Here is a 26,707-nt window from a genome sequence, read left to right as displayed (position 1 = left end):
AGGTCACGGTTTTACGTGTAAGTTTAATCGCTTTATTTATTTAGCAGATACAATTTTATGTAAAACTAGACATTGAACCGTGCGTGAACGGGTTGACATTATATATATATGATATCGGACATTTACGAAATAGATACATCGACACGCCGTATTGATAACATTTACATAACTAAGCTTTAAGCCTACAATAATGCTATTAACTTCACTACACTCTGCTTAGTTAGAATAATCTAACTGTGTCTCGGAACAGGCCTTCACCAGAGTAAAAATGCCTCCAATATACCTGTAATGTAGCAAACAATTGTAGAATCGCTCCGAAACGATTTTGGAGAAAATGAATGAAGCTGCATTGAAAATAACAGTCAAATTATTCATAATAAACCATTTTGAGGATAAAGACACCTGTCACTAAAAAGTTACTTCATATAAATGAAGAATTCAACACTTTCTCCAGCAACGTTTTTCCCTCGCTTCGAGTGACATTCGAAACTATCAGGATTTTTCATATTTTAAAATGCACTGCGTTAGAGTTATCTCCCGTATTTCCTTTGATGAACAGAATATATATATATATATATATATATATATATATATATATATATATATATATATATGGGAGATAACTCTAATTCAAATTCAAATATATTTTCAGAGAATACCGGTAAGTTTAGGTTTGGCAGTTTATCATTTAAAATCGAAGTGCCTAAACTAAGAAGGGAAGAATCATTGCTAGGATTTAACAGATGGCATTTTTATTCAAATTCAAAGGAGTAGCAAATTGAACGTTCCAATTAACTTGACCAGAGGAAAACTTAGTTTATCAGACATTGCATATTTCATCAATTTTCGTAAGAGAGCCTAAGATATAACATATTCTCATGTTATTTCTAATTTCATTTTCTATCTCTTTGTTATTGGATGATCTATGTAAAATGTCAGTGATTATCTTCTTTAGTAGTTCTCTGTTTTATTTGCAGTATTTTCATTATTTCATGCTTTGAAATTTTATCTTCTGATCGCGAAATTCTATTCAAATTTTCTTGTTATAGCACCACGGCGACCGAAACGTATTGCCTTCAATTTTACTGAATCCATTTCTAGTCTGGTTACACTTTAGCAATGGTCATGGCACTCATGTCGAGGATGTTGTGGGTCGGTAACCTGAACATATGAAAAACTCTTTTGATCTGTTCAATGTTTATTTGAACTATATATCTGCTTCCTTGTATGAACTTATAGGATAGCGATAACGTTCAGTTCTGTACAAAATTTTCATAAATTTACAATAATCATTTTTAACAGTTGCATTATTGTAAATATTAAAACACGGTTGTTTTAAAAATTCTGAACGATTTGCCTGTTCAAACGTATATATAAGTAATACAAACAGAAATTTAAAAAGTTCAGCAGGATATGAACTTGATTGGTCATGTGATCAATATATTTGAAGCCCCATTTACTTGCTGTTTAATTCCTTACTGATTCTAAACTGTAATAAAACGCTTTTTAAAGTTGCGTATATAACGTCATTGTACGTCAAACAAAACACAAGTGTCTAAAGGGTTACATTAAAAAAAAGAAGTTTAATTAAATTGTCAAACGTTCACGAACTTTTACAAAATAATTTTATAAATCACAATGCCAATTTGTGCTATAATTCAACAAGTGTTTCCTTATATAAATTCTTAAGAAAAGAAACAAAATCGCCAGAATGTGTAGACGTTTAATAATAGGTATATTGCGAGTTGTTTCTATTACGTATCACAGGGAACTGTAACATTCTATGTTTCTTTAAATGAAAAATGTTCTGGCAATTGACGAGTTTTCTAAAAGATGAAATGAATAACGCTCTCCAAGTAATGATATCCTAACAGAACGTTTATCAAAAGTTCAAAAAATAAGAAAATAGTTTTAACACACCATGCTGAAGAAGGGAGAGAGTAAAGATATGTATCTCCATTTTTAACAAGATTTACCCATATCATAGGATAAATGTTCGTATTATAAGACATTTGTCCGTTAGTTTCTGATGGCTTATAAGTCATTTTCGTCCAAGTCTCAATGCCAAGGTCTTGATCCAGACTCTTTTTTGATGAGGTGGGCCTGGGCTGAAAATATGAAAAAAATTTGCATTCACCTATAACATTGTTGATTTATAGCGTTCTGTTTGTCGTGAGCTATTTTTGGTAAAGAAATATGCAGTACTTAATTTTTAAAGCAGTGGATAGATATCTTTTTTGAAAAAGATTAATTACGTATAAAATATGTAAATTCATGGATAAATAGTAATTCCATTGCGATTGCCCAGGTATTATGATATTAAATTTTAAATTACATCCTGCACCAGATGTCCCCCTCCCCCCTCCCAAAATAAAAACGTAATTTAAAAAGTAATAAAATATAGAAATAAGAGATATAACCTGTGAGATAGTTGACATTTTTCCTCTTCAACAGTGGGATAAGTGATGTCACTTGATGAGTGTTTTGTAGACTCTTCACCCACAGTGACAGAATGACCAGGCACTTTTCTTGGTCGCTCATTGGAGGAGTCGTTATCCTTCTAAACGTGCACTTGTTCATAGTAAAAGTGTACACTTTGTTGTCGACAGAAATAGAGCCATTTTTTGGGTAATCAAACCTTGAGGTGATGTTGACCCCACATTTCTGTGCTAAATCTCGCCAATTCATTTGTACTCCATGAAGTTCACTAATTTCACTGATTTCTCTTGCAAATTTAACCTCTGAAAAAAAATGTCAAGGCTGAAAATGATATATTTTGATTGTATGATATATAGATAGCTTCAAAATACTAATGTTATAAAAGATTTTTTGCAAACCCCTCCCTTCCATTTTTTTCGTTATTCGATATATGCATCATTCTTAAATTTAAAAAAGTATTTTAATGACATTAAAAGTATTATTTTCAAAAAGATGTTTTTCATTTTAACTAAGGAAAAACAGTCCTACAAACCTTGTCCGGATTTAGCATCTGGTCTCTAAAATATAAAAAATGAATATTCACCACAATTTTAACAGTTCTCGATAAACCAGGCCCACAGGCCATTGCTGTCACCCAAATACCATAGCCATGGTAAAAAAAATGTTTGCAGACAATGCACAACGAACGGCAATAGGACACCCGAGTGACTCAAGAGACCTAAAAACATACATATTCACTATATGGACATTTTAGTCTTTACTCACTTAGATAAAAAGCCTGGACCCCACGGGCAGCGAATTTCACAACTTAATAAGAAGGCATAATAACAACTGCATTAAGTTCATTTTCCACGACTATAAAAGTGCAGAAGAAAATACTATAAAATTTTATTTCACATTTTTGCAATCTCAGATCCTCAGCCATGTCCGAGAATTCTATATTATCAGGATTACCATAAATCTTATAAAATTTAAAGAACGAATAACATTTTTATGATAAAAAAATATTAAAAGGATCGGAGAACATTAAGAAAATAAACATTCTGCATTCTGTGTGTGTATTATGGACATCATAATCATGCATCTAATTTATCTCTTTTATAGAAGACTATTTGTCAAGATTTACAAGATTTTTTATATGGCCATAGTAGTCTCTTCCTAGGGCCCCTGAACCCTTGACCCTGGGGTTATGAATTCTACAATTTTTGTAGAAGGCTACATGGAAACAATCATCTATTTGGTTTTTTGTCAAATATGTATGGGAGTAAAGAAGAAGGTTTTCACAATAAGGCCATATTGACACAACCTAGGTCTTACATCTCTTACCCACAGGCCATAAACAATTTAAAAAGACGGCATCATGTTCATCATAATTATGCATTCTAATTATCTTTCACTTTTTTGGGGGTAGAAAAGAAGACTTTTTACGATTTAATTCATTTTACAATAAGGCCACATTGGTCTCGCCTTTAGGGTCTGACCTCTTTTCCAGGGGCCATGCATTTTACAATTTAAGAGAAGGGCTTTGGTAACATCAAAATCGTGCATTTAGTTTTTCCTAGTAAAATTAATGTTTTGGTAGATTTATTAAAATTTCATTATTTGGTCATATTGGCCCTGTCCTATGGTCTGAACCCATGACCCGGGGGTCACGAATTTCACAATTTTGGTAGAGACCAATTATTACAGTTTTATCCAAAATGTACGGTCGCGGAAGGGAAGGGTTGCATGAGTAGCAGAATCTAAGCCCCCTTTCCCTTTTAAATTATAGACACAAATTTGGTCAAGAAAACCCTAGTAGTTTCAGAGAAGCTTTTCTCTCTCTGTCTCTCTGTCTGTCTGTCTGTCTGTCTGTCTGTCTCTGTCTCTCTCTCGGTCTCTCTCTCTCTCTCTCTCTCTCTCAAAATTTTCTAAAGAAAATCAGCACTTCTGTGACTATATTTTTGAATTAGCAAGTTGGTGAATCATGCACATTTTCTTAATTGCAAAGTATCAAATATTGATACATACCCAAGGCAGTGTAATTTCCTTTACGCATATTGCTGTTGGCGTTCTGAAAATTAAATAAACATGTGTTTTCTTCAAAAGATAATATATAAAGAATCTGTGTTAAAAATCTGTATTAAGTGATTTTGGACTTACTTCATTTTTATTCCATTTAGACGAAGTTTCATTTGATTGTAGGCGGGTTCCAGACGACATTTGATCTTCTCCCACATTCCGTTACTCTCCCGAATCATCACCCATATATCACTATTTATGCCTAGAATATAACACTTTATAATAAAAAATAAGGTGGTTGGATAATAAGCTATATTTTTCATTAGATCTAACTTAATATTTATGGTAATTTTTTTATCATTTACCTATTTTAAAAAATGAAATCTAAATATTTAAACTTGAAGATTTGAATTTTGTTTTTCATATCTAAATACAGAACTCTTCTGCTTAATGAGACTAATCTAATAAAATTGTCTAAAAATGGCCACACCAGGCCAACCCTTTCGTTGGAAATATTTTTTAATATGCACGAATCATTATTTGTTTACTTGTGTAATACTAATTGTAAATTGTAACTTCTATTTAACAAAGACACATAGTGTGCTATTCCTTCAGACTCCAGTTTAACAACAAAAGCAAACACATGAATTTAAACAAAAGCTGGTAAATACCGGGAAAAAGTTTTAACACGTTAAAATACAAAAAAGATGACACCAACCATTGATTTGCTCGTAAAGCATTGGTAGACATACATCGATTGGACCACTGATAACACGTGTTGAGTAAACATGCAAAATTGGACATAAAAGCCCGACAGGTCTTTCAATCTGTACAAGAAAAAGACTAAACATTCATAAAATGTATTTTATCTCTTTTTAGTAACCAATTATGAGTTCTGTTAAAAGGCGTTAATTTCAATGTTAAAATCAATAAAGACGCCAACAATAATTATGACGAAAAAAACATTTTAAAGAGACGTACACAAAATAAACAAATGTTTCAAGAACCGTTTTTTCATGCATTAACCTACAAATGTATGTTTCTTTTCTGAATTTCATGAAGCTGAAAACTAATGTTAATTGCTGCACCGCAATTCAGCGCACTCACCAAAGTAATTATATCGCCATGTTCTTCGGATGAGTGTGCTGGGATAGTAATGGTGATTCTTGGATCGAATTTGGGGCGAACCACACGGCCTGTTATAAGAAGGCGGTGTCTCTCAATATCTGGATACCTGTCCAAGTCCCAGATATCGATTTTGATGTTGTCTTGTCGTCGCATGAGGAATGCTTGTGTCGGTATCGTTGTCAGATTGCAGGAAAACGTTTTTAACCCATCGTACTAAGATTTGGAATAAAGTACATTAATCCTACATTTGTGAACATGTATATCAAAGAGAGCATAAATGAAATGTTTAATAAATAATAATTCATTTCATACTTCTCTTAGAAGGTTGTAATTCCATGTCCTACTATTATCAGATGTGCAAGCCATTATATCCTCAGGGTGGACTGGAGAACATTTGTAAGTCAATTTTGCGCCAAACTACAACACAAGCAAATTAGTTTTATATACTCTAAAAATGCTTAACCTCCTTTCAAACAGTATATACTAGTGAAAAAAAAACAGTTAGAAAAAAATCTCTTATTTACTTTTACCTTTGGTGGAATAAGGTTGCCTCTAGAAACAAATTCATAAAGTGAAGATTTTGCCAGATCTTTATATGGTATATTTAAGCTATTCAGAGAGCCATGGCTTGTTGCCACCACATAACAATCTATATCCGGAGCCTCCGTCAGTTTTACGAAAGGTAAGTAGAGAAGAATGTGGGTCCTCTGTGAATTCCATTCGTAGAACCTGAAAAAGAGTTATATGTAAAATGAAAAACAAAATTATGTATAATATCAAATGTTACTCCTGCCTTAAGTTATAACTGAAGTGAACTGTCTGCGAAATGTGTAAAATAAGATATACATGTAGTCGTTTGATATTTATCCTTTTCGCAAACATAATAAAAAGGAAATGATACTCAAATATTCATACGTTACGTTTTTCACTTTAGACTGTCCTAAACTGCTGGCTAAAATGTACCTGTACAAGACTCCTCCACTATCAGCAGATTTATCACAGCTCAGAAGTATCCTTCTCGGTGGTCTCCTTTTGCCTGCCATAATCATGGCGCTCACAATGACAAACCACCGTACTTCATCTTTTGCTATTGCGTCATAGCGATTGTACACCCGTTCTAGTCGCTGTAAAATTTAAAAAGAAGAAAACTTGTTAGCTTTATTTTGCAACACCGCCCAAAAGCAACATTGAAAGGTCGCTAAACTGGAGTTAAAATCTAAATGAATGGGAAATAATATAATTCTACACACAACTTTTCAACTTAAGCGCTCGCTAATGCACACTTTTTATCTGAAATACATGTTCAATTAATCGTTTACTTACTTTACTTAAACGATCATCCTTTTTGTATACTGAAACATAAACACATTTTATAACATTTAACATGAAGTCTTACCATAACGACTATTAATTTGAATTAAAATTTTCAATATTAAATAATTTCTTACGAGATGGAATCACTCGCTGAATAATTCCGTTAACTCTAAACCAAAAATGAGCATTGAGTTCATAGTTAAAACGCTTTGGTACACTTTGTGGGTTCTCGCCTTGGTTTTGGTTTTCATTGCTTTGACTTTGTTTTTCGTCCATTGTGTTATTGTTATCAAGTTTATTAGTAATTTTAGCTCCATCACATTGTTTTCCGTGAATTTTTGCTTCAAGATTGTGCTTTTCGTATTCCTGTTTAATATCAATCTGTTTATCCAGAATCTGTTTTTTCTCCTTTTGTTTATTGTCACTGTTATTTAAATCTGTATCCATTTCGTCACAGTCTCCATAGACTTTCATGTAATAGAAATTCCAAGTTAAAATGCCAATGAAGATGTTTATACCAATGATGGATATTGTAAACGCAAACACGCTCACAACGATTTGAGCCTGCAATGACGACATCTGCACATTGAATCGGAACGAAATCATCGCTAACAGCATTTGAAGAAGGGTTTTCATCGCTGTAATCATATCTTTGAAATCTTCGACGATTTTGCCAACCGTCAGGTAAAGGTAGGACGCAAAAGCAAAGATTGCAATAGTCAAAACAAAGACGTACGAAAATAACTCTCCCCTAGATCTGTTCAATGTGTTTTGTAGGATATAAAGATGATAATTGAATGACAACGGTTCCAGAAGTCTTAAAATGACCAGAAAAAAGACTCCTGCGAGAGAAAGCCTGTATATGTAGTCGTATACCTCGACATCTTCAAATGAAACGAATTCACCTGAAAAAAAAGCCAATATCATTATATATTCATACTTTATTGTAAACTAAAGTACTTTTTTAATCTTTTATTTTAATTAATTGGAACATGCATATTTTTACAATATCTCTGAACATAAAGGAACTGATTAAGATAAAAGGAAATGAATACCATTTCCAGAGTTGATTTCCTCCACAGCTTTGATTGTCTTATCGATGCGTATTATAAAGAAAATAATTGACATCCAGGACAATATAATCTCTGCCAGAGAAAACCACATCCCAAACGTTGTGCAGCATTTCGTTTTGAGTTTGAATATTTCGATTCCAAAATATACCATCTTTACGATTACCACAAAGACAAACAGGAATTGGAGAAGCAAAATTATATAATCCAGAGCATACATATAGGGGTATAAATTTGATGATGTACACGAAGTTATCATGGATATTGCTCCGTACTGGGAAATTTCAAAAACGACTTTAAGATGGCTAAACAACCGACTGTTGGCATTGAATGTATTTAAGTCAAAGAAAACTGCTCTTGTATCTCCATCAATCCACGATTCTGTTCTCAGTCTTTCGACCATTGTTATGACTAGGGATTGTTTTGGTCCTAACTGCATCATATACCCGCCTTTTCCATACAAAGCGTATTTTCCAAAGTAAGTGTGACCTTTTGTATCTTTTGCGGTCTTGTACAGAAAACTGTAGTCGGTAAGCTCGTTTTCATCAAAACACGAAGAATTAAAAGCTTCCCATCCTAAATGCAGAAATTTTCATGTTATTGTTGGTTTTACACAGGAATCTGTGCTGTTCAAAACAAATAAATTTTTCATAGGTGTAATTTAACTAGTTTATGAATATACCTGGACAAAAATTGCTGACAGATTCTGTTGCAATTTCGTATCCATTTGTACATTTTGATACAGTTTCAATCATAACATCAGGTCCAGTACAGTTTCCTGATAAAAAAAATTATTCATTATATTTTTTTCTGGGAAAACTTTATTTTATTTCTTTTAACTTAAAAAGTCAAAAACGTTTCACTCAAGAATATGTTCCATTTTGTATGACGCAGATAAATGATAATAAATGCATTCTAGGTGCTTACCACCAGAACGAACTTGACGGATTTGTATGAGGGACATCCGATAGTCATAACCATAATAAGTAAATTTCTGTTCATAAGCTGTCCTAAGTTGTTGATTACTGTACCATTTAGGCCATATCATTGGAATGTAGTCGTCGAAAACCCACGTCCATATGTCATCTGTGGTATTTGGCTAGGAAAAACAAGTAATAAAAATTATGAAATGTAAAATGGATACTGGAATTATTTCATTTGTTTTTGGAATAAAATTGAATGCAAAGTTACTCATGATCATAAAGCGATACCTGAAATTTATCATTGACGGCCAATTTTAGAGCTTCATTTTGCCTAAAAGCTTCTGTTGTGATGTTGTGTGAGCAGATAACGGCTAATAAGATAACGTAGGCAGCACATAACACCCAGGCCTTTACGTGTTGAGCCAATTCATTGTCTAATTTAGAAAGCCTCTTTCTCCTCTGGTTATCTATTTCGTGATCACTTGCGCTGGGACATGGAAAGTAAGTTACTTTTGTGTTGATCATGCTCTCATCCTCTGCAATTGATTAATTTATTCATTGCAGATTTTTTTTACTAACTTCGTTCATTTTTTTTTCTGCTACCATAATGCTTACTTATAGACTGAAGTTCAAAGCAATTTTTATATGTTTAGGAATGCATTAATATATATCTTCTTTTTCAAATTGAGTTAAGTTTTTTCATGCACGAATATTCTGATCAATGTTTGTTCTTGCTAGTTCATTTTGTACCATACCATTTTTTATTTTGTAGTTATCGCCTAAGTCGGAAAGTCTTTCGGTTGTTTTTGAAAGGCAGCAGCATACAATTACAGCTAGAACAAGAACCTAAAATGAAGCAAGATTTAAAATTATGAATGATTGTGCGTAATTAAACGTTTAACATGAAACGCATGCACTCACATGCAACATTTTGAAGGATATGATGTTTTCCATTTAAACCAAGTATATAAATATTTCTTTTTACCTTTAAAGGTTCAAGTATCAAGACTCCTAGGGCAGTTCCAAAAACAAAAGAGAGCATCCAGTTATTCGTTTTTTCTGGACCAAACTCCAAAGAATACAGAAACGTAAAAAAACCTGGTACCAAGATACATAAGACTATTAGTGTGTAAGCAATGTAGATACTCCACCAAGGCAACATACGGCGTTTCTTTATTTTTGGATCTATGTTCTTGTTATCATTTTCAATATATTCATAGCACCTCTCTCCTTTCACCTTTCGGTTTTTGAAAATGGAGACAATCACGATAGATGGTACGAAAGTTATGACCGATGACATGAACCCCACATAGATCTGTTTGTAGTTCAAAGAAAATGGTCCTAGTTTGATGGACTGTACACTGTTAGCCTCAATTTCCTCTTCTGTCATAGTTTCTTTTGAAGGCTCTTGATTGAACCACATGGCAGACGATATCATTGAGAGGAAAAGCAATGCTACTAAACACCATAATCTCTGAACCCTGGTAAATCTACTGTAATTCGGTCTTGTTGAAATAGAAAACCAAAGATGATCATCAAAGAGTCCTTTCCGGCCGGCGTCGTTAAAGATGGTTTCCGAGTTCAAATCTTCATTTGAAAGAGGTACCATCACTGCCCAGGTCTCACATTTTCCATATCTTTCAGATAACCAACCGCCACATAGAAACACATACCTGACACAAATAAACAGTATGTATGTAATTTGTTTCATAAAATCATTTTTTAAAAATCGGGTATACCATTAATGGTCTGTTGACAAGACTATGGGGTGTCGAGCAAAGAATCTAGTGATCTGGTATAATGTATACAGGATTCTGAACACGAATGTAAAATACATGTGTGACTAAAATAAGCATTTTTGTTGGATTAATCTTTAATCTAGGCGGCTCTTTACACATTATCAAGATTTTGGATCGAAATCTATGAAAATCCGTTAATATTACGTTATATGTAAATATTTATTTATGACAACTTGTTTTTAATCTTGCTTATTAAATGACACTAAATGAAAAAGAGTCATAGAGTTCATTTCGCTCAATTGAGCAAGAATTCACTAATTTGACCGAAATTGCTCTTAGTATGTACATAACTATAGAAAATTATTAAATGTATAATACAAAAAGACCGGCCAATACATAATAGTTTTATGGAATCATAATCACTTGTCCAAAAGTATATATCATAACTGCAGAAGAACATTTTCATATTTGGCCCTTTTTATAACTCTGCTTGTTTTGGAATATATCTTGAAAAAATTAAAGAAAAAAACTATTTTTATTATCAACTGTTTACAATATTATTTTTACAAACTCCTTACTAAACAGAACAATATTTTTTGTCAACTTAGTTGTGGCCCCTTCATATCAATTACTCCTCTCAAATATTGACCCTTCATATTAAGGATGAAAGAATAACATCATTCTTTCCCAAGACTTTTCATACTAGTATTTTACTTTCTAAATTATTGGATGTCCCTTTATCTATTTCATATTTATACTTTCTCTGGTGCATCTCCTATCCTGTTATGCTGCATTATGATAGTAAAACAATTTAAAATTTATACTAAAACTGAAATTGGTGCATACTTTTCATCTGTTTTTAGATCGACGATGACAATTTTCGACACCATCCAATCCGGAGAACTTCCTTTGTTATCAATCCACAACGTTAACTTTTTCAGTTCTCCGAGGTACAATTTTGTCGTCAAGATGAAGTTGCTACATGTGCCTCTTCCAAAATTCTTGAAACAACAATGAAGTACTTTAACGACTTTAAATACATGTAAATTCGCACAATGCTAGTGAAGTATTACACCCTTACCCCCTCCCAAACCTTTGAAATTACAAAAGAAAAATTGAACGAACTATTCTCTTTCCATCACATAAAATGCGATCTCCTGTAGAGGCTTGCTTTCCGTCCAGCTTGAAGTATGGGGTAGAGGTGGTGAATCTGGAGGACCTAATTGCCGTAAACACAGAAATACAGTAACGATGATCCTCGCCTGTTTTGTTGTCAATCAAGTGTAGGAACTCCCACTGTATATTCAAATGTTCGTACAAGTTAAACATGGTTTTTTATTTCTTTCCCATTTATTTCATATTACAAAACATCCCATTTACAATGTTCAACTATCTCGGGCCAAGATAGTTCGTAATAAGGTAATATGACATGTATTATAACAATAACAGCATATCTGCAAATTTCACAATATTAATTCTAAACATTTGTATTTTTGACATATTTACAAGTACATCAATATTGTATTTTATATTGTTTTTCAAAATGCTCTTTATTCCTTATAATTTAGAGTGTTAACACTATTAGTAACGAAATTATGTGTAGCAGTAAATGCTGTCAATTTTTGCACTGCAGTGTTTACTTAAATATAAGAGATTTTCAATAATATGAACAATTTCTTTGGGTTTCCTTTAAAAAATTGAATTCTTAAAAGCTAAATGAGGAAAATTGCAGACAAACCTACAATAAAAAACACATACTCATATAATCAGCAGGTTAAATAATTAGTTTACATTTCTTATTAATTTTAAAAGTCATAGTGCTCTGTCAATAATTTTTATTTAAAAAAATATTTAATATCGCCTACCATGAAAAGATCCCTTTTATCTTTTCGTCTGAGAACCACGGTAAGCACGATCAGCAGTGTAAACAACACGATGAACGTAGCCAAGACATGAGGAGTTGATATCAGTCGGTCCAGAAAGTTTGCAAACAAGGAATCGAAATCGATTGAGCTCGGAGGCAAAAACAAACCGTTGGTTGCAAATGTACCAAAAAATGTACTCTTGAATTTGACGAAATTTCCCTCTGCCTTGTTAAGCTGAAAAAAAAACCGTAATTCTATGGAATCATCTGATTTCGTGGGAGATTGATTTGCGATTTTCGTAAATTGTTAAATTGTTATGACTCGTAAATACGCTTTAACTTATCATGTCTTAGATTGTGTCTAATGAGTTGCTGGATAAAATGTCCGTTCATATTTGAATGGTTCTAACGAAATCCACATAACTTAAGTCACCCTATGGCCTTTTAAGAGCATGATTATGTGTTAATGGCTATCAATATTTTTTTAAATTAAAAAGTGGCATTTGTATATTCATATTTGTGATATACATTACCTGTGCGTATGGAGGTTTCTCCCAGATAGCACCATTTAATGCATATACAGCTATCTCCTGAATTCGAGCTTTGTGTACAGTGGCTTGACAAGTACAATACATTATACATTGTAGTTTAGACACATGCAAAGACAATTGTAGAAAGTTACGTTTATACTCTTATGAAGCGTTAACATTTAAATTTAATTTCTGCATAATAATCTATTACGACAACTCAACCCATTATTAAAACGTTGATGATGAATAAAAGTAAACCAAGTTCAATAGAAAAAAAATGTAAACTGAATTAAAGATCATTTTTCCGTACTAGACGCCAAACGTCTAAATTTGTTTGAACCAGAGTGTATAGAGATCTCTTTCGTGCTAAAAATATAACTAATAATAGAACTTTATAACTTAAATTGTTTTGTCACTTAAGCTGTAAATTACATAGTTACAATTATGCAATTGAAATATTATAATAAAAGGGGATTACCTTGTCGTTTCTTACGCTTTGATATGTCATCTGAAAAAGTATATTGGTTAACCATTATAGCAATTGCATTTTTCTTCTGCAAAGAAAAAAACCTTAAAACCAAATCTGGTTATGAATTACGTTTACTTTAAAAGTTTTTGAAAAGTTAAACATCAGAAATCAAACCTTACTTACATAACTCAAAATATCAATTTTATAAACAAATATCAATACTTTTATCCATGTAATGTTTGCAAGATGATGATGATCGATTTATATTGAAACAAAGAAAATTTGGACTTTATTTTGTTTTGCAGCATTATGAACAAATATCAAAGTTGCTATCATAATGGATTTTGTCGTTATCCTTTAGCATATTTGTTTGTGATAACTGCGTACAGTATCAAATTTGTAGATTACGTGCTTCAGGAAAAGCCTGAAGAAAAAAAATCTATTCCGGATAATATATATCATAAGTTAGTTTTTGACCTCGATAATTTCACTATCAACAACATATATGTTATTATCGACAATGGCTGGTTTGAAGCTCTTTTTTGTCAGATTTATTTTCGTAGTACTGAATTAAAAGTGTATAAAAATAAAGAAAGTGATGGAAAATTAATCCAGTAACTATTTGCCAACCTTCGCAACTCAATGTTAAAACTAATGGATCCATGACGCCCCCAATAGCCAACTTCGTATTGTACACTGTCATTTGTAACTTCTGGTTGTTGAACGTTATCGGTAGGTCGGTGGGTTTCTGCTGCATGATTTGGTTCAATCCCTTCGTCTTTATAGCTATGTCGTGTTTTATATGCGTTGGATACCCTGTATTGCCGAACGTCCCGTAGATTGTACATTTCATCTTAGACTGTATGTCAAACTCTACCACGTAGGCTTCGTAGGTTGTGTTAAGGTAGGCAACTACCATTGAGCGACCGTCTGATAGTTTCTCCATGTCCTTCCAAGAGCTGGAATCTGAGAAGACCTAGAAAACAGCAAAGAATAAATACAAGTATTTTTAGCATAATCTCAGAAACATTCAGCGTTCACGTGTCTTTATAGGAAAAGTTTAAAGGCAATTCATCATATAAAACTTTTCATCCTTTCCTAGACCACCTTACAATGTAACTTATTCTACACCACGTTGTATGGACTGAAAATTCGATAGCCATTGATAAAACTGGTTAAAGCCAATGATAATTGCTGTAACAAGTGAATTGTAACAAACAATTTAGCCCGCTTCTGGTGCTCTTTTTTTAAAACAAAAATAGGATTTTTTTTACACGTGTAAGAAATATTAATAATAGAACATTAATTTTCATGACATTAAATTTGTCGCCCTACCTGTGACATATCCACTGTCATGTCCACAGGATCATCTATGTCATTTAAATTGGTCTTGTTTCCTTTCTTGTCCGTGATTACAACTTTTATGATTCCAGAATCCACAGCATTTGTATTGTTCACATAACCATAAGGACTTTTTACGTATGTCAAAACCTTTGGAAATAATATTTCAAATTTAATAAAATATCTTTTTCTTTAATCTTGATTGGAAAAAAAACCCATAAGATCAATGGGTTCAAATGCATTATTTCAGGATATATAAAAATGCATGATTTTTAAGTAATCAAGAAAATAGTTCACTTACATTAACACATATTTCCTCTCCTCCTATGGTATCTTGAAAAGTTTCAAAATATGGTAAAATAACAGACCCATAGGTGGAAGGAAATTCAAAAGGCAAGTCTTTTCCTTTCGCTTTGAGAACGGTCAAAGAGACCAGGTCCATCCTGTCAATCGTTATCTTAGAAGTCTGCGCCCCGCCATCTTTATCCTCGTCTTTGTCTTTAGATTTTGATTTCAGTAATATATTGGTGATTTTATAAATATTTTCCTCCGCTTTTTCAAGGATAGAAGCGTACTAAAAAATATGAATGAAATGGTACACTTTATCATTTTTTTTTCTTCCACACTCATAACTATACCTTTTGTAATTCACTTACAGAGGTTGCTTCGCAATTTTAACAGTGAAAAACTGGTTAGTTGAGACTAATGTTCGCGACCAAACATAAGAACATACGCTCTTGAGATTTCCATCTCAAACCACAGAGGCCAAGCCCGTTTTAACATTAATTTCAATTTAACCTATTTATGGTTACATTGAAATTAATGTTAAAACGGGATTGGCCCCTGTGCCTCAAACAAATACAAAATACATTGAAAGACTGGTTACGACGATAAATTTCAGCCACGTAAAGCGAGAAAAATGCAAACTTGCTTACGGTATTTTGATCATTAACGAAGATAAAATTAAATTGTTTAATATTGAAAGTAAAATTTTACATTTAAATCAAATTTGTTGCGATGTAAACTTAAAGTTGTTACGTACTTCTGTTTGATTCAGCGTGCAGTTGACTGTTTGTCTCACTTCACATCCCTTGGTGTTGAGAATCGTTACAATATACGAAAGGACTGTCACATAATCTATAATCATCGAATGAAACAATGATTTTTTAATGCGTTAAATGTTCATTACATTAGAAATTCTCTGTTTTGGGGCAAGCGAAAAACAAATCACTTCTGATAAACTTCCTGTTTTAAGCCAACGTTTGTAAAATAAAGAATGTTATGGGTTAAAAATCACTCAAATTAATCAATTCAATTTAATAGGGGGAAGAAAGTATTGTAAATATAAGTGTAAGGACAATATTTTGCCATTTCTATATTCTGAATTGTATTGAAAGACATCATTCGAGCTTCATATATATCTAAAAAAAAAACCAACTTTGGAATCGCTGTCACAGTCAATTCTGTAAATTACGGGCTAAATAGTCATTTTGGTCGGTGAATAAATATCGTGGACAATAAGCGCTTTAACAATAATAAAATCTAAGTATAAATACCGTCATTTGAGAGAGAGAGAGAGAGAGAGAGAGAGAGAGAGAGAGAGAGAGAGAGAGAGAGACCTTCTGTTAATGGAAACATATCTAAGCCGCCCGATCCTTTATGGCTCTCTGCCACCGAATCCATCATGTAGGAAATTTGCAACAAAATGGTGTTCATCTCTTTCTGCAGAAACAATATAACAACTAATTTAAAGATAAAGATATTGTTCGTCTTTTCCGGCAGTTTTAAAGATCAATAGGACTGTCATAGTTTGCAGTCCTAAATATAATTTAAAAATGGAATCTGTATTCAGCAAAGTTGTAAACGTCCTATGCTAATGAGAGAGGGAGGGAAGAGACAACATACCACTGATGGACCCAATTCAAAGTTGTGCTGCATATGATCTTGAATTATAGCCAGTGCCTTTTCTGTGTAAGCTTTGGCTTCATCAGCATTAAAACTGCCACGATTTTCAATCTCTTTTCGTAATGCTGTCATGCCGTCTGTAAAAAATTACATTTCTAATGTATTAAGAGCCATTCTCTGTAAGCATTTAAACTTTTTCGGCACACATAGAAACGGTTTTTGTCGAAAAGTTTCCAGAATGTAGACCTTATTAAACTATCTAAAATGCACATGCCAAATTGTCTATATACTGACCAGTTTCCATGGAAACTCGACCCTAACTTCATTTTTTATCGAAATAGGCCATTTTTACTGCAGTGTTATAAAAAAATGCGGCAAGCTCAATGTTTAACAAGCATAGAATTAAAATCATCAATCCTCCATCTATCTAAAAATGTAAAAACATAATGGGGAAGCTATCCTTATTGTTGTGAAATAATAAGTTCCAAAATGATTACATTTTTGGAAAATGAATTATCTCCCTTTGCAATTTAGAACTCTTTTGTGCTGAGAGTTCAAAAAGAGAATCGTTGAAACAGCATGTCAACAAAGTGGTTTTTTCCCAAAATCTTGAAGATTTTATCCTTATTTTTGTTAAGACCCATAGATATTGTCACTACACATCTAACATGAACCTCTTTTAGTATTTCTGAAATACCATCCAATGCCTTATCATGTAAATGTAGTGCAGTTGGATTTAATGGATCTTTGTTTCTTCAGGTATGTTATTCATATGAATTACCCGGTACTGAGAAAAAACATAAATTACAAATAAAAAAACCCAGTTATATTAATTACAATACCACTGGAACTTATTTTACAATCATGTGTTATTTTAATGTTTCTTTCAATCTAAAATATATGAGTTGTTTCCCCTTTAGTACCTTCAATCCTGCTTATAAACAAACAAGAAAATCAATACACACAAGAAAACCAAACTAATTAAATCTGTAAGCAAAAAAAAAAAAAATGTGTGCAAAGATATAGCTTTTATCATACATATTCTGGTATTCTATTATCAATATGAAAAATATCCCCTCCCTCACCACAAAAGCTTGGAAAATACACACAAAATCACATATGTATCATTTGAAAGTTAGAAAATTGATTGTTAAAACCAAACACTTTTCACATATGCTTATATGTACATGTATTCATTTTAAAATACATGTATTACAACTGTTCGTTGCATGTACATTTATGTAGAATGCATTTACACATGTATATGTAGGGGATACAATCAACAGTCAGAGGTAGTTTCTAAATTTTTGGAGTAGAGAATTTTGTTACTTTCTTCTAAGTTTCCTGCTAGCTGTTAAGAAAGTTGAAAAATGTTACCAAATGTTATACTGTTTGAGGGGATTATTTTTCCAAGCATACTCACATCAATTAATAAAAATGCATGTAGGTATAATGTATTGAAAGGTATTGTTTTAAATTGGCTTGTGTTTACTGGTCTTTATGCCAGTAATTGTCATTGGGATATAGAAATAGGACTGTAAATATCAGATTTGCAGATCTTTTAACTTTTTATTTCTTCAAAAATTTGAGTATAAATAATTTGCCATTACACGCACTGATCTATAGGGGTGTCGGGAGTCAGGGTCACTTCCCCTGTAGTATTTAGAATTACAAAAGAGAACTAAAAAATGACACTGAATCCGGCCTACCCAGAAAAACACTTAAAAATCATGTTTATAAAAATGTATTGTGGGGTCCATTGTATTATGATAGGAGTTACCTTAATTTACTTTTATTATCTATTGACATACCTTAAAATTTATAATTATTATAAACTTTTGAAATCAGCATCACATTTTATGACATTTGGGATAAGTAATGAATTTATACCTTATTTGATGAAAGTAATATTTTTTTCTGCTGAGAAATTATATATTTCATGCATAACTCCTATGCTGAGTTCTATAAAAATGAGCCATTCTGATTCAGCCAAAACTGTTAATTGGTATGAAACAATGAAAGGAATGAAATATTATGCATTAAGAATGTAAACATAACTTTAATTACAAACTTGCTATTTGGATGAACATGTTTAAAAATTCTCTGCATTGGTAAATTGCAGGAATTGTATTTTTGTAAATAATGCATGTAAATTAATAGTTATAACATCATATCGGGTACTTGTATAATATAGATTGTGAAGTTTTAAAGAAGATAATTTGAAATTTCTTGATCCTTGATTACAGTTAAACAGGAAATATGGAATGAAATTAGCAGCCATGCAAATACTCTGATCGAAGGGGAATAGAGTATTTCAAATACAGTTCTATTACAAGGACTTATTTGGTATTAAAAGTGTATATCTGCCATTAGCTGGTAACTGAAAAATAACCTTGTATGCTGAGTAACAGTTTCCAGATAAATTTTAAAGAATTCTTTAAACTTTTCTTCAAACTGCATGGTTATATGAGCATTTGGGTTCATCCATGAATTAAAAATTCAAGTTGTTTGAGTGAGTGAATTGGGATTTTAAGGTGGCTCTATACACCCACAGTTTATTCCAATTTTCAATAGAAGACCACAAAACATATACTTATCAAATATTAAAATGACGATAGGGATACTATAGGTATTTTTAAAGAATTTTTTAATGTTTTTTCGTGTTTTTGTAAAATATTTTTTAAAAAGACAGCTATCAACAAATTGAGAGAAATTATTTTGTCATATGATGGATATTTCCTTCGGACACATAAAAAAAATATAATACTTCTTATTATTCAAAAATGTTATTATTGCAATTTATTTTAGTATTTCCCCAAAACATATTTTTTCATATTTTCTTACTCTGTTGACAAATCATCTGAAAAAGTTGCTTGTTGTTATAAGAAAATGTATTTTAATAAATGTGACATAAAAAATTGAATGAAAACCATTGCAAATAAACACAAAAAATATTTTCAATTTTATTTGGTATGAAAGTTCCTCTTGTAAGGGTTATCGTTCCTAAGTCCCAAGGTCCAAACACCTTGGGGACTTTTCATTTCTGAGTTGAAGAAAATTTCCTAAATATAATGTTGGAATGATAAATACATACATATTTCATTATAGACTTTGCCATGTATAAGTGAATATATTCGCTTTAATGCAAAACTAAGTCAAATAAATAAAGGGGAACATTGACTAGGCTAATAGGATTTATGTATCCCAACCTGAGAGAAATTCAAAGCAACCCTCTCATCCCCGTTAGGTGTGCATTAAATTATATTAAAATTGAAATATTTTCACCTGTTTAGAATTTTCTTTCACGGTATTCAACCAAAAAAAATACGTTTTAGAAATTTTTGGAAAGTTAAAAAAATTATTGTTCTCAACGGGAATCGAACTCATGACCTACTGGTTTGTAGTGAACCCACTTATCCACTGCGCTACGGTGTAAGATATCGATGATGCTAAAGAAACTCTTTAAAAATTTATACTTGATTTTATTGTTTATTTCGATAAATAATACCACACAACGTGAAGGTGTCACATACCACATTACTTGTAAGTAATGAATTTTCCAGTTATCAAATTAAATCTATCCATTTAACAAATTTTTCAAAATAGCGGTTCCCATACAATTCACCTCAGTTTAAATCAGCCAGTACCGGAAATGCATGTTTCCAGATTTACTTTTTTGCGTACTGCGTCATCAAAAAGTGGTGTATAGAGCCACCTTAAGCAATGGAGAAATGGAAACTACAACAATTGGGATTCTGACCAGCATATTTATAATTAGAAGTACTTTTATTCTTATTTTGCAGCTAAGAAAAATGCAAGCATTCATAAACATAGTATAATTATACTTAATCAACACATGGATCATTTCTTACAAGTACATTTGCATGATTATATTTTTACATATATGTACACTTGATTTTAAAATTTTTATTAATTTCAGCATTCTCATCTTTATGAATTTTTTTAATTCATTAGGGTCTTCCGTTTCCAACGGAAGACCCTCTTGTTATTCTACGGTTTCTTTTTCTTTATTAAGGTCTTCCGTTTCCAACGGAAGACCTTATTGTTTTTGCTTTGTTTCTTTTTCCCTATTATTAGGGTCTTCCGTTTTCAACGGAAGACCCTCTTGTTATTCTATTGGTTTTTTTTTATTTGGGTCTTCCGTTTCCAACGGAAGACCCTCTTGTTATTCTATTGTTTCTTTTTAGGGTCTTCCGTTTCCAACGGAAGACCCTCTTGATATTCTTCGGTTTCTTTTTAGGGTCTTCCGTTTCCAACGGAAGACCCTCTTGTTATTCTACGGTTTCTTTTTCTTTATTCTTATTATTCTTTTTTTTCTTTTTCTGACTTTTTTGGAGCGTTATTTCTCAAAAACTACCCAACCGATTTGCACGAAATTTTTAGGAGTGATAGAACATCATCGTCGCTACATATTATTAAATTTTTGCATGATGACGTCACTTCCGGTTTCAGATATAGATGATTTTGTAAATTTTTAAGGGTCATTTTGTCCACGCATCTCCTCCGAAACTAAACAAGATAGAAGCTTGAAATTTTCAGGGGTTGTAGATGAATGTCTGTAGATGTACCCTCATGCTTCCAATAATGAAAATTGCTCAAGGCCTTGAAGCTCGCCTGAACCTGAAAATTAGCACAAAATTTTTCCACGAAATTTTTGCACATTTTCTGTAATACCTTTCGATGTGCACATAATTTGTTAAAACATGTAATGCAAAAGTTATTTCAATTTTCACGAGCTTGCCTTTGATATCAAGAAAAAGGGGCTGACCCCTCAAATTAGGGGCCAAGGGGGCTCTAAAGTCTTCTTACAATAACTCTTTACTGAACAATAATTTGTTATTAATTATATAAGCAAAAATGTTCATTGTACAGCTGTTTATCTATACAGTATCATACTTAAGTCATATGTTACGTAATTAGGGGTTTCAAGGGGCCAGAACTCAAAACTATGATCATTAATATCTGAAAAAGGAGAAATATTTTAAAAAGCAATGTAGAACAAAAGTTGTTCAAAATAATGTTCTGAACAATATTTAACCAAAAGTTTTGTTGTTAGTGGCCCCGGTAAGGGGTTAAAGGGTCAGCCCCTAAAACACATTTGTACAGATATCTCGAGAACGGTTTACAATTCATGAACACTTGTAGAACAAAATATGTTTATATTAGCGAGACCTTTTATTTGATATCAAGAAAAAAGGGGCTGGCCCCACATATTAGGGTGTACAAGGGCTACTAAGTCTTTTTATGATAACTCTTTTCTGACCAATAATTTGATATTTATTATAATGCAACAAAGCAGCTTTTATTAAGCTTAATTAAAAACTGAAATCCGTTTTAAAATCAGACGATGCATTACAGAGATATCGGAGTTTAAAAGTTGATTTTTCCGGAAATTTTGTTTCCGCGTCCTTGGTTTAAAAAATAGCGTAATGTTTATAGTAAAATTAACTCGTACCAAATATAATTGTTAAGTCGTACTAAAACACATTCAGATTTGTTTGTTATGTCGTTCTTGAAATCAATAAGGTTTTTGTTAAATCGTACTTAAAATCATTCGGGTTTTGTTAGGTCGTACCAGGAATAATTCGATTTTTTCATCTTTTTATTTTAGTTACTCTTGTTATTGGTTTAAGAGCTCTGCTTCTTACAGGAACTTCCAGCTTTACTTCCGACATTAACGGAAGACCCACTCGTTGCTTTGCAACGAGCTTTGCTCTAGTTATTATTATTTTTTTTCTTTTTCTTTTTTTTCTGACTCCTTTTCGGCTTCATAACTCAAAAAGTTTTCAACTTATTTAAATGAAACTTTCAGGGATTATGTGCAATTATAATGCCTCAAAGATGTTAAAGTTTCCATAACAACGTCACTTCCGTTTTGACGTTACGTCATTTTTAAACTTTAAAAAAAGTCATTTTGTCCGCGACATTTCTCAAAAACGCTTTAAGATAGAGTCTGGAAATTTTCTGTGGTTATGAATTTGGCAATTTACATGTGCAATAAGGCTGGAAATAAAAATCCGTCACTTCCGGTCGAAACCGGAAGTGAAACAAATTTTTCGAAAAAATGAATTTTCTGATCAAATCAAAAATGAATAAGTGTTTTATAGACCTTATCAAGCTGAATCTAACACTGAAATCTGTTTTAAAATCGGACAATGCATTAAAGAGATATCGGGGTTTAAAAATTGATTTTTCCGGAAATTTTGTTTCCGCGTCCTTGGTTTAAAAAATACCGTAATGTTCAAAGTAAAGTTAACTCGTACCAAAAATAATTGTTTAGTCGTACTTGAACATATTCGGATTTTTTTGTTAAGTCGTTCTTGAAATCAGAAAGGTTTTTGTTAAGTCGTACTTAAAATCATTCGGATTTTGTTAAGTCGTACCAGGAATAATTCGATTTTTTCATCGTATTATTTTAGTTACTCTTGTTATTGGCTCAAGAGCTTTGCTTCCTACAGGAACTTCCAACTTTACTTCCGACATTAACGGAAGACCCACTCGTTGCTTTGCAACGAGCTTTGCTCTAGTTATTATTATTATTATTATTCTTTTTCTTTATTTTTCTGACTTTTTTAAAGCTTAATATCTCAAAAAGTTTTCAACGGATTTACATGAAACTTTTAGGGATTATGGAGCAACATCGTCCCTAAAAGATTTTAAATTTTCAACTACAATGTCACTTCCGTTTTAATGTTACGTCAATTTTTAAATTTAAAAAAAGTGATTTTGTCCAGGGCGTTTTTCAAAAACGCTTCAAGATAGAGACTTGGAATTTTCTGTGTTGAAGCATTGATCATTTTTATTTGGACATAAGGCTGGAATTTAGTTTCCGTCACTTCCGGTCCAAACCGGAAGTGTTTTAAAATTTTCAAATTTTCGAATTTTTCGTTTTAATTTCAAATGATTACGAGGTTTGTAGAGTTGGTCATGCTGAATACGAAACTGAAATCCGTTTGTAAATCGGACGATGCATTACAGAGATATCGGGGTTTAAAAATTGATTTTTCCGGAAATTTTGTTTCCGCGTCCTTGGTTTAAAAAATAGCGTAATATTAATAGTAAAATTAACTCGTACCAAAAATAATTGTTAAGTCGTACTTAAACACATTCGGATTTTTTTGTTAAGTTGTTCTTAAAATCAAAAGGGTTTTTGTTAAGTCGTACTAAAAATCATTCGGATTTTGTTAAGTCGTACCAGGAATAATTCAATTTTTTCATCTTTTTATTTTATTTTCTCTTGTTATTGGTTTAAGAGCTCTGCTTCTCACAGGAACTTCCAGCTTTACTTCCGACATTAACGGGAGACCCACTCGTTGCTTTGCAACGAGCTTTGCTCTAGTTATTATTATTATTCTTGTTTTTCCTTCTGACTTCTTTTTTGCTTTATATCTCAAAAACTATTCAACCGATTTGCAAGAAATTTTCAGGGATTATGTTAAATACTTGTCCCTTGATGCTTTTAAACTTTCAGTCATTAAGTCACTTCCGTTTTCTAGTTACGTCATTTTAAAATTTTTCAAAAAGTGATTTTGTCCAGGACTTTTCTCGTAAACGGTTGTTTATAAAGACTTGAAATTTTCTGTGATTGTAAATCTGCAGATTTACTTATGGCATTTTTACAAAAAAAATTATTTTGTCACCTCCGGTAGAAACCGGAAGTGATTTTAATTTTTCGAAAAATTGAATTTTTTGATCGAATCGAAAACGAATATGTGTTTTGTAGAGCTTTTTAAGCTGAATCTAACACTGAAAACCGTTTAAAAATCGGACGATGCATTACAGAGATATTTGGCTTTAAAAATTGATTTTTCCGGAAATTTTGATTCTGCGTTTTTGGTTAAGAAAGTAGTATCAAGTTGGTTTAATTAACTTGTACCTAAAAATTATTTGCTAAGTCGTACTGTAACACATTCGGATTTTTTTTATTAAGTCGTTCTTGAAATCTGAAAGGTTTTTGTTAAGTCGTACTAAAAATCTTTCGTATTTTGTTAAGTCGTACCAGGAATAATTCGATTTTTTTCATCTTTTTATTTAAGTTACTCTTGTTATTGGTTTAAGAGCTCTGCTTCTTACAGGAACTTCCAGCTTTACTTCCGATATTAACGGAAGACCCACTCGTTGCTTTGCAACGAGCTTTGCTCTAGTTATTATTATTTTTTTTATTTTTTTTCCAACTCAAATATTTCAAAAACGCTTGCATCGATTGTTTTGAAATTTACAGGTTTAATGTATATCTAAAAGATCTCTATGATTTGAAAAAATTATTTGATGACGTCATCAAATTCGTCAGATATTGACGTTTTTCACGTTTTAAAAAGTGATTTTGTCCGGAGCTTTTCTCATTTTCGATTTAAGATAAAGCTATGAGATTTACAGAGTAGGTAGAACTACCGTTTTACTTATGACATAAGGCTGGAAACTCAATTCGGACACTTCCGGTCGAAACCGGAAGCAAAACCAATTTTTTTGAATTTTCATGTTTCTCAATTTTAAAATTTTTACGTACGCATCTTACAGGAATTTCCATGCTGAGTTCAAAACTGAAATCCGTTTGAAAATCGGACGATGCATTACAAAGTTATTGGGGTTTAAATATTGATTTTTCCGGAAATTTTCATTCCGCGTCCTTGGTTTAAAAAATAGCGTAATGTTCAAAGTAAAATTAACTCGTACAAAAAATAATTGTTAAGTCGTACTTGAACACATTCGGATTTTTTTGGTTAAGTCGTTCTTGAAATCGGAAAGGTTTTTGTTAAGTCGTACTTAAAATCATTCGTATTTTGTTAAGTCGTACCAGGAATACTTCGATTATTTTTATCTTTTTTTTTTTTAGTTACTCTTGTTATTGGTTTGAGAGCTCTGCTTTTTACAGGAACTTCCAGCTTTACTTTCGACATTAACGGAAGACCCACTCGTTGCTTTGCAACGAGCTTTGCTCTAGTTATTTTTCTTTTTTTTTTTTTTACAAATTTTGTCCGCGCGAGTTCTCGGCAATGGCTCGGCCGATTTTTGTGAAACTTTTAGATCTGATAGATATTGATCTGAACCTTATTGGAAATTTTTTATATTGATGACGTCATTTCTGTTTCCGATATTTTAACGTAATAGCGATTTTTGGAGGTTTAGTTTGTCCATGCAACTACTCCTAAACTATAAAAGATATTGAATTCAAATTTTCAGGGATTGTAGACAAAAGATTGTAGATGTGTATGATGTCAATCAAATTTGTCTGATTAAAAAGGCGTCGAAGCTCGCCTTGACCTGAAAATTGAGTTTAAAAAAACATCGTAATTTTTCTAGGTTTTCTGTGTTTCTCTCTTTTATGAAAAATATTTTGTTAAAACATGTATAGCAAAAAAAGTTTATATTTACAGGACCTTTCATTTGAAATCATGAAAAAGGGGCTGGCCCCTCAAATTAGGGGACAGAAGGGCTCTAAAGTCTTTAATCTGTATCCCTTTACTGAGAGATATTTTGTGAATAGTTATAGAAGCAAATATGTTTATCTCACAGTTATGTATCCAAACAATGTCATGATTTTATTATATGTTACGTAATTAAGGGTTTTTAAGGGCTAAAAGTCCAAAATTTCGATCACACATATCTCAAAAAGGAAAAATATTTTGTAATGCAATACAGAAGAAAAGTTGTTCAAATTAATGTTTTTAACAATATGCAACCATCAAAATTTCGTTAAACGGCCCCTATAAGGAGATAAGGGATCGGCCCCTAAAACCTTCTTTCTCATTTATCTCTAGAACGGTAACTATTCTCTAAACACTTGTTGAACAAAATTTGTTAAGAATTAAATGACCTTTCATTTAGTATCAAGAAAAAGGGGCTGGCCCCTCAAATAAGGGGACCAAAGGGCTCTAAAGTCTTTAATCTGAAGCCCTTTACTGAGAGATATTTTGTGAAAGCTTATAGAAGCAAATATGTTTATCTCAAAGTTATGTATCCAAG

At 32.1% G+C, this 26,707-nt stretch overlaps 1 protein-coding gene across 1 annotated transcript in view; it reads right to left on the bottom strand.

Moving 5' to 3' along the window:
* Positions 1–1,180: 1,180 nt before the first annotated feature.
* Positions 1,181–26,707, bottom strand: part of LOC105326537 (uncharacterized) — a 45,102-nt gene continuing 19,575 nt past the window's right edge. Inside the window, exons 4-32 of the mRNA XM_034482656.2 lie at positions 16,724–16,860; positions 16,438–16,540; positions 15,861–15,955; positions 15,120–15,392; positions 14,813–14,968; positions 14,108–14,453; positions 13,487–13,516; positions 13,012–13,094; positions 12,480–12,713; positions 11,740–11,910; positions 11,461–11,615; positions 9,861–10,548; positions 9,631–9,721; positions 9,164–9,411; positions 8,880–9,051; positions 8,635–8,730; positions 7,938–8,528; positions 7,017–7,787; positions 6,892–6,920; positions 6,532–6,692; positions 6,099–6,297; positions 5,881–5,985; positions 5,548–5,781; positions 5,159–5,267; positions 4,582–4,702; positions 4,450–4,492; positions 2,972–2,996; positions 2,421–2,741; positions 1,181–2,108 (exon numbers count right to left, since the gene is read on the bottom strand). Coding sequence (XP_034338547.2) covers positions 2,059–2,108; positions 2,421–2,741; positions 2,972–2,996; positions 4,450–4,492; positions 4,582–4,702; positions 5,159–5,267; positions 5,548–5,781; positions 5,881–5,985; positions 6,099–6,297; positions 6,532–6,692; positions 6,892–6,920; positions 7,017–7,787; positions 7,938–8,528; positions 8,635–8,730; positions 8,880–9,051; positions 9,164–9,411; positions 9,631–9,721; positions 9,861–10,548; positions 11,461–11,615; positions 11,740–11,910; positions 12,480–12,713; positions 13,012–13,094; positions 13,487–13,516; positions 14,108–14,453; positions 14,813–14,968; positions 15,120–15,392; positions 15,861–15,955; positions 16,438–16,540; positions 16,724–16,860 — 5,837 coding nt within the window. The 3' untranslated portion in view covers positions 1,181–2,058. The remainder of the gene's footprint in view (positions 2,109–2,420; positions 2,742–2,971; positions 2,997–4,449; positions 4,493–4,581; positions 4,703–5,158; positions 5,268–5,547; positions 5,782–5,880; positions 5,986–6,098; positions 6,298–6,531; positions 6,693–6,891; positions 6,921–7,016; positions 7,788–7,937; positions 8,529–8,634; positions 8,731–8,879; positions 9,052–9,163; positions 9,412–9,630; positions 9,722–9,860; positions 10,549–11,460; positions 11,616–11,739; positions 11,911–12,479; positions 12,714–13,011; positions 13,095–13,486; positions 13,517–14,107; positions 14,454–14,812; positions 14,969–15,119; positions 15,393–15,860; positions 15,956–16,437; positions 16,541–16,723; positions 16,861–26,707) is intronic.

Source organism: Magallana gigas, chromosome 3 (assembly GCF_963853765.1).
Source record: "Magallana gigas chromosome 3, xbMagGiga1.1, whole genome shotgun sequence".
In the NCBI taxonomy this organism is placed as follows: domain Eukaryota; kingdom Metazoa; phylum Mollusca; class Bivalvia; order Ostreida; family Ostreidae; genus Magallana; species Magallana gigas.
Note: the sequence above shows the minus strand (reverse complement) of the source record. Positions and strands in the feature narration are given on the sequence as shown.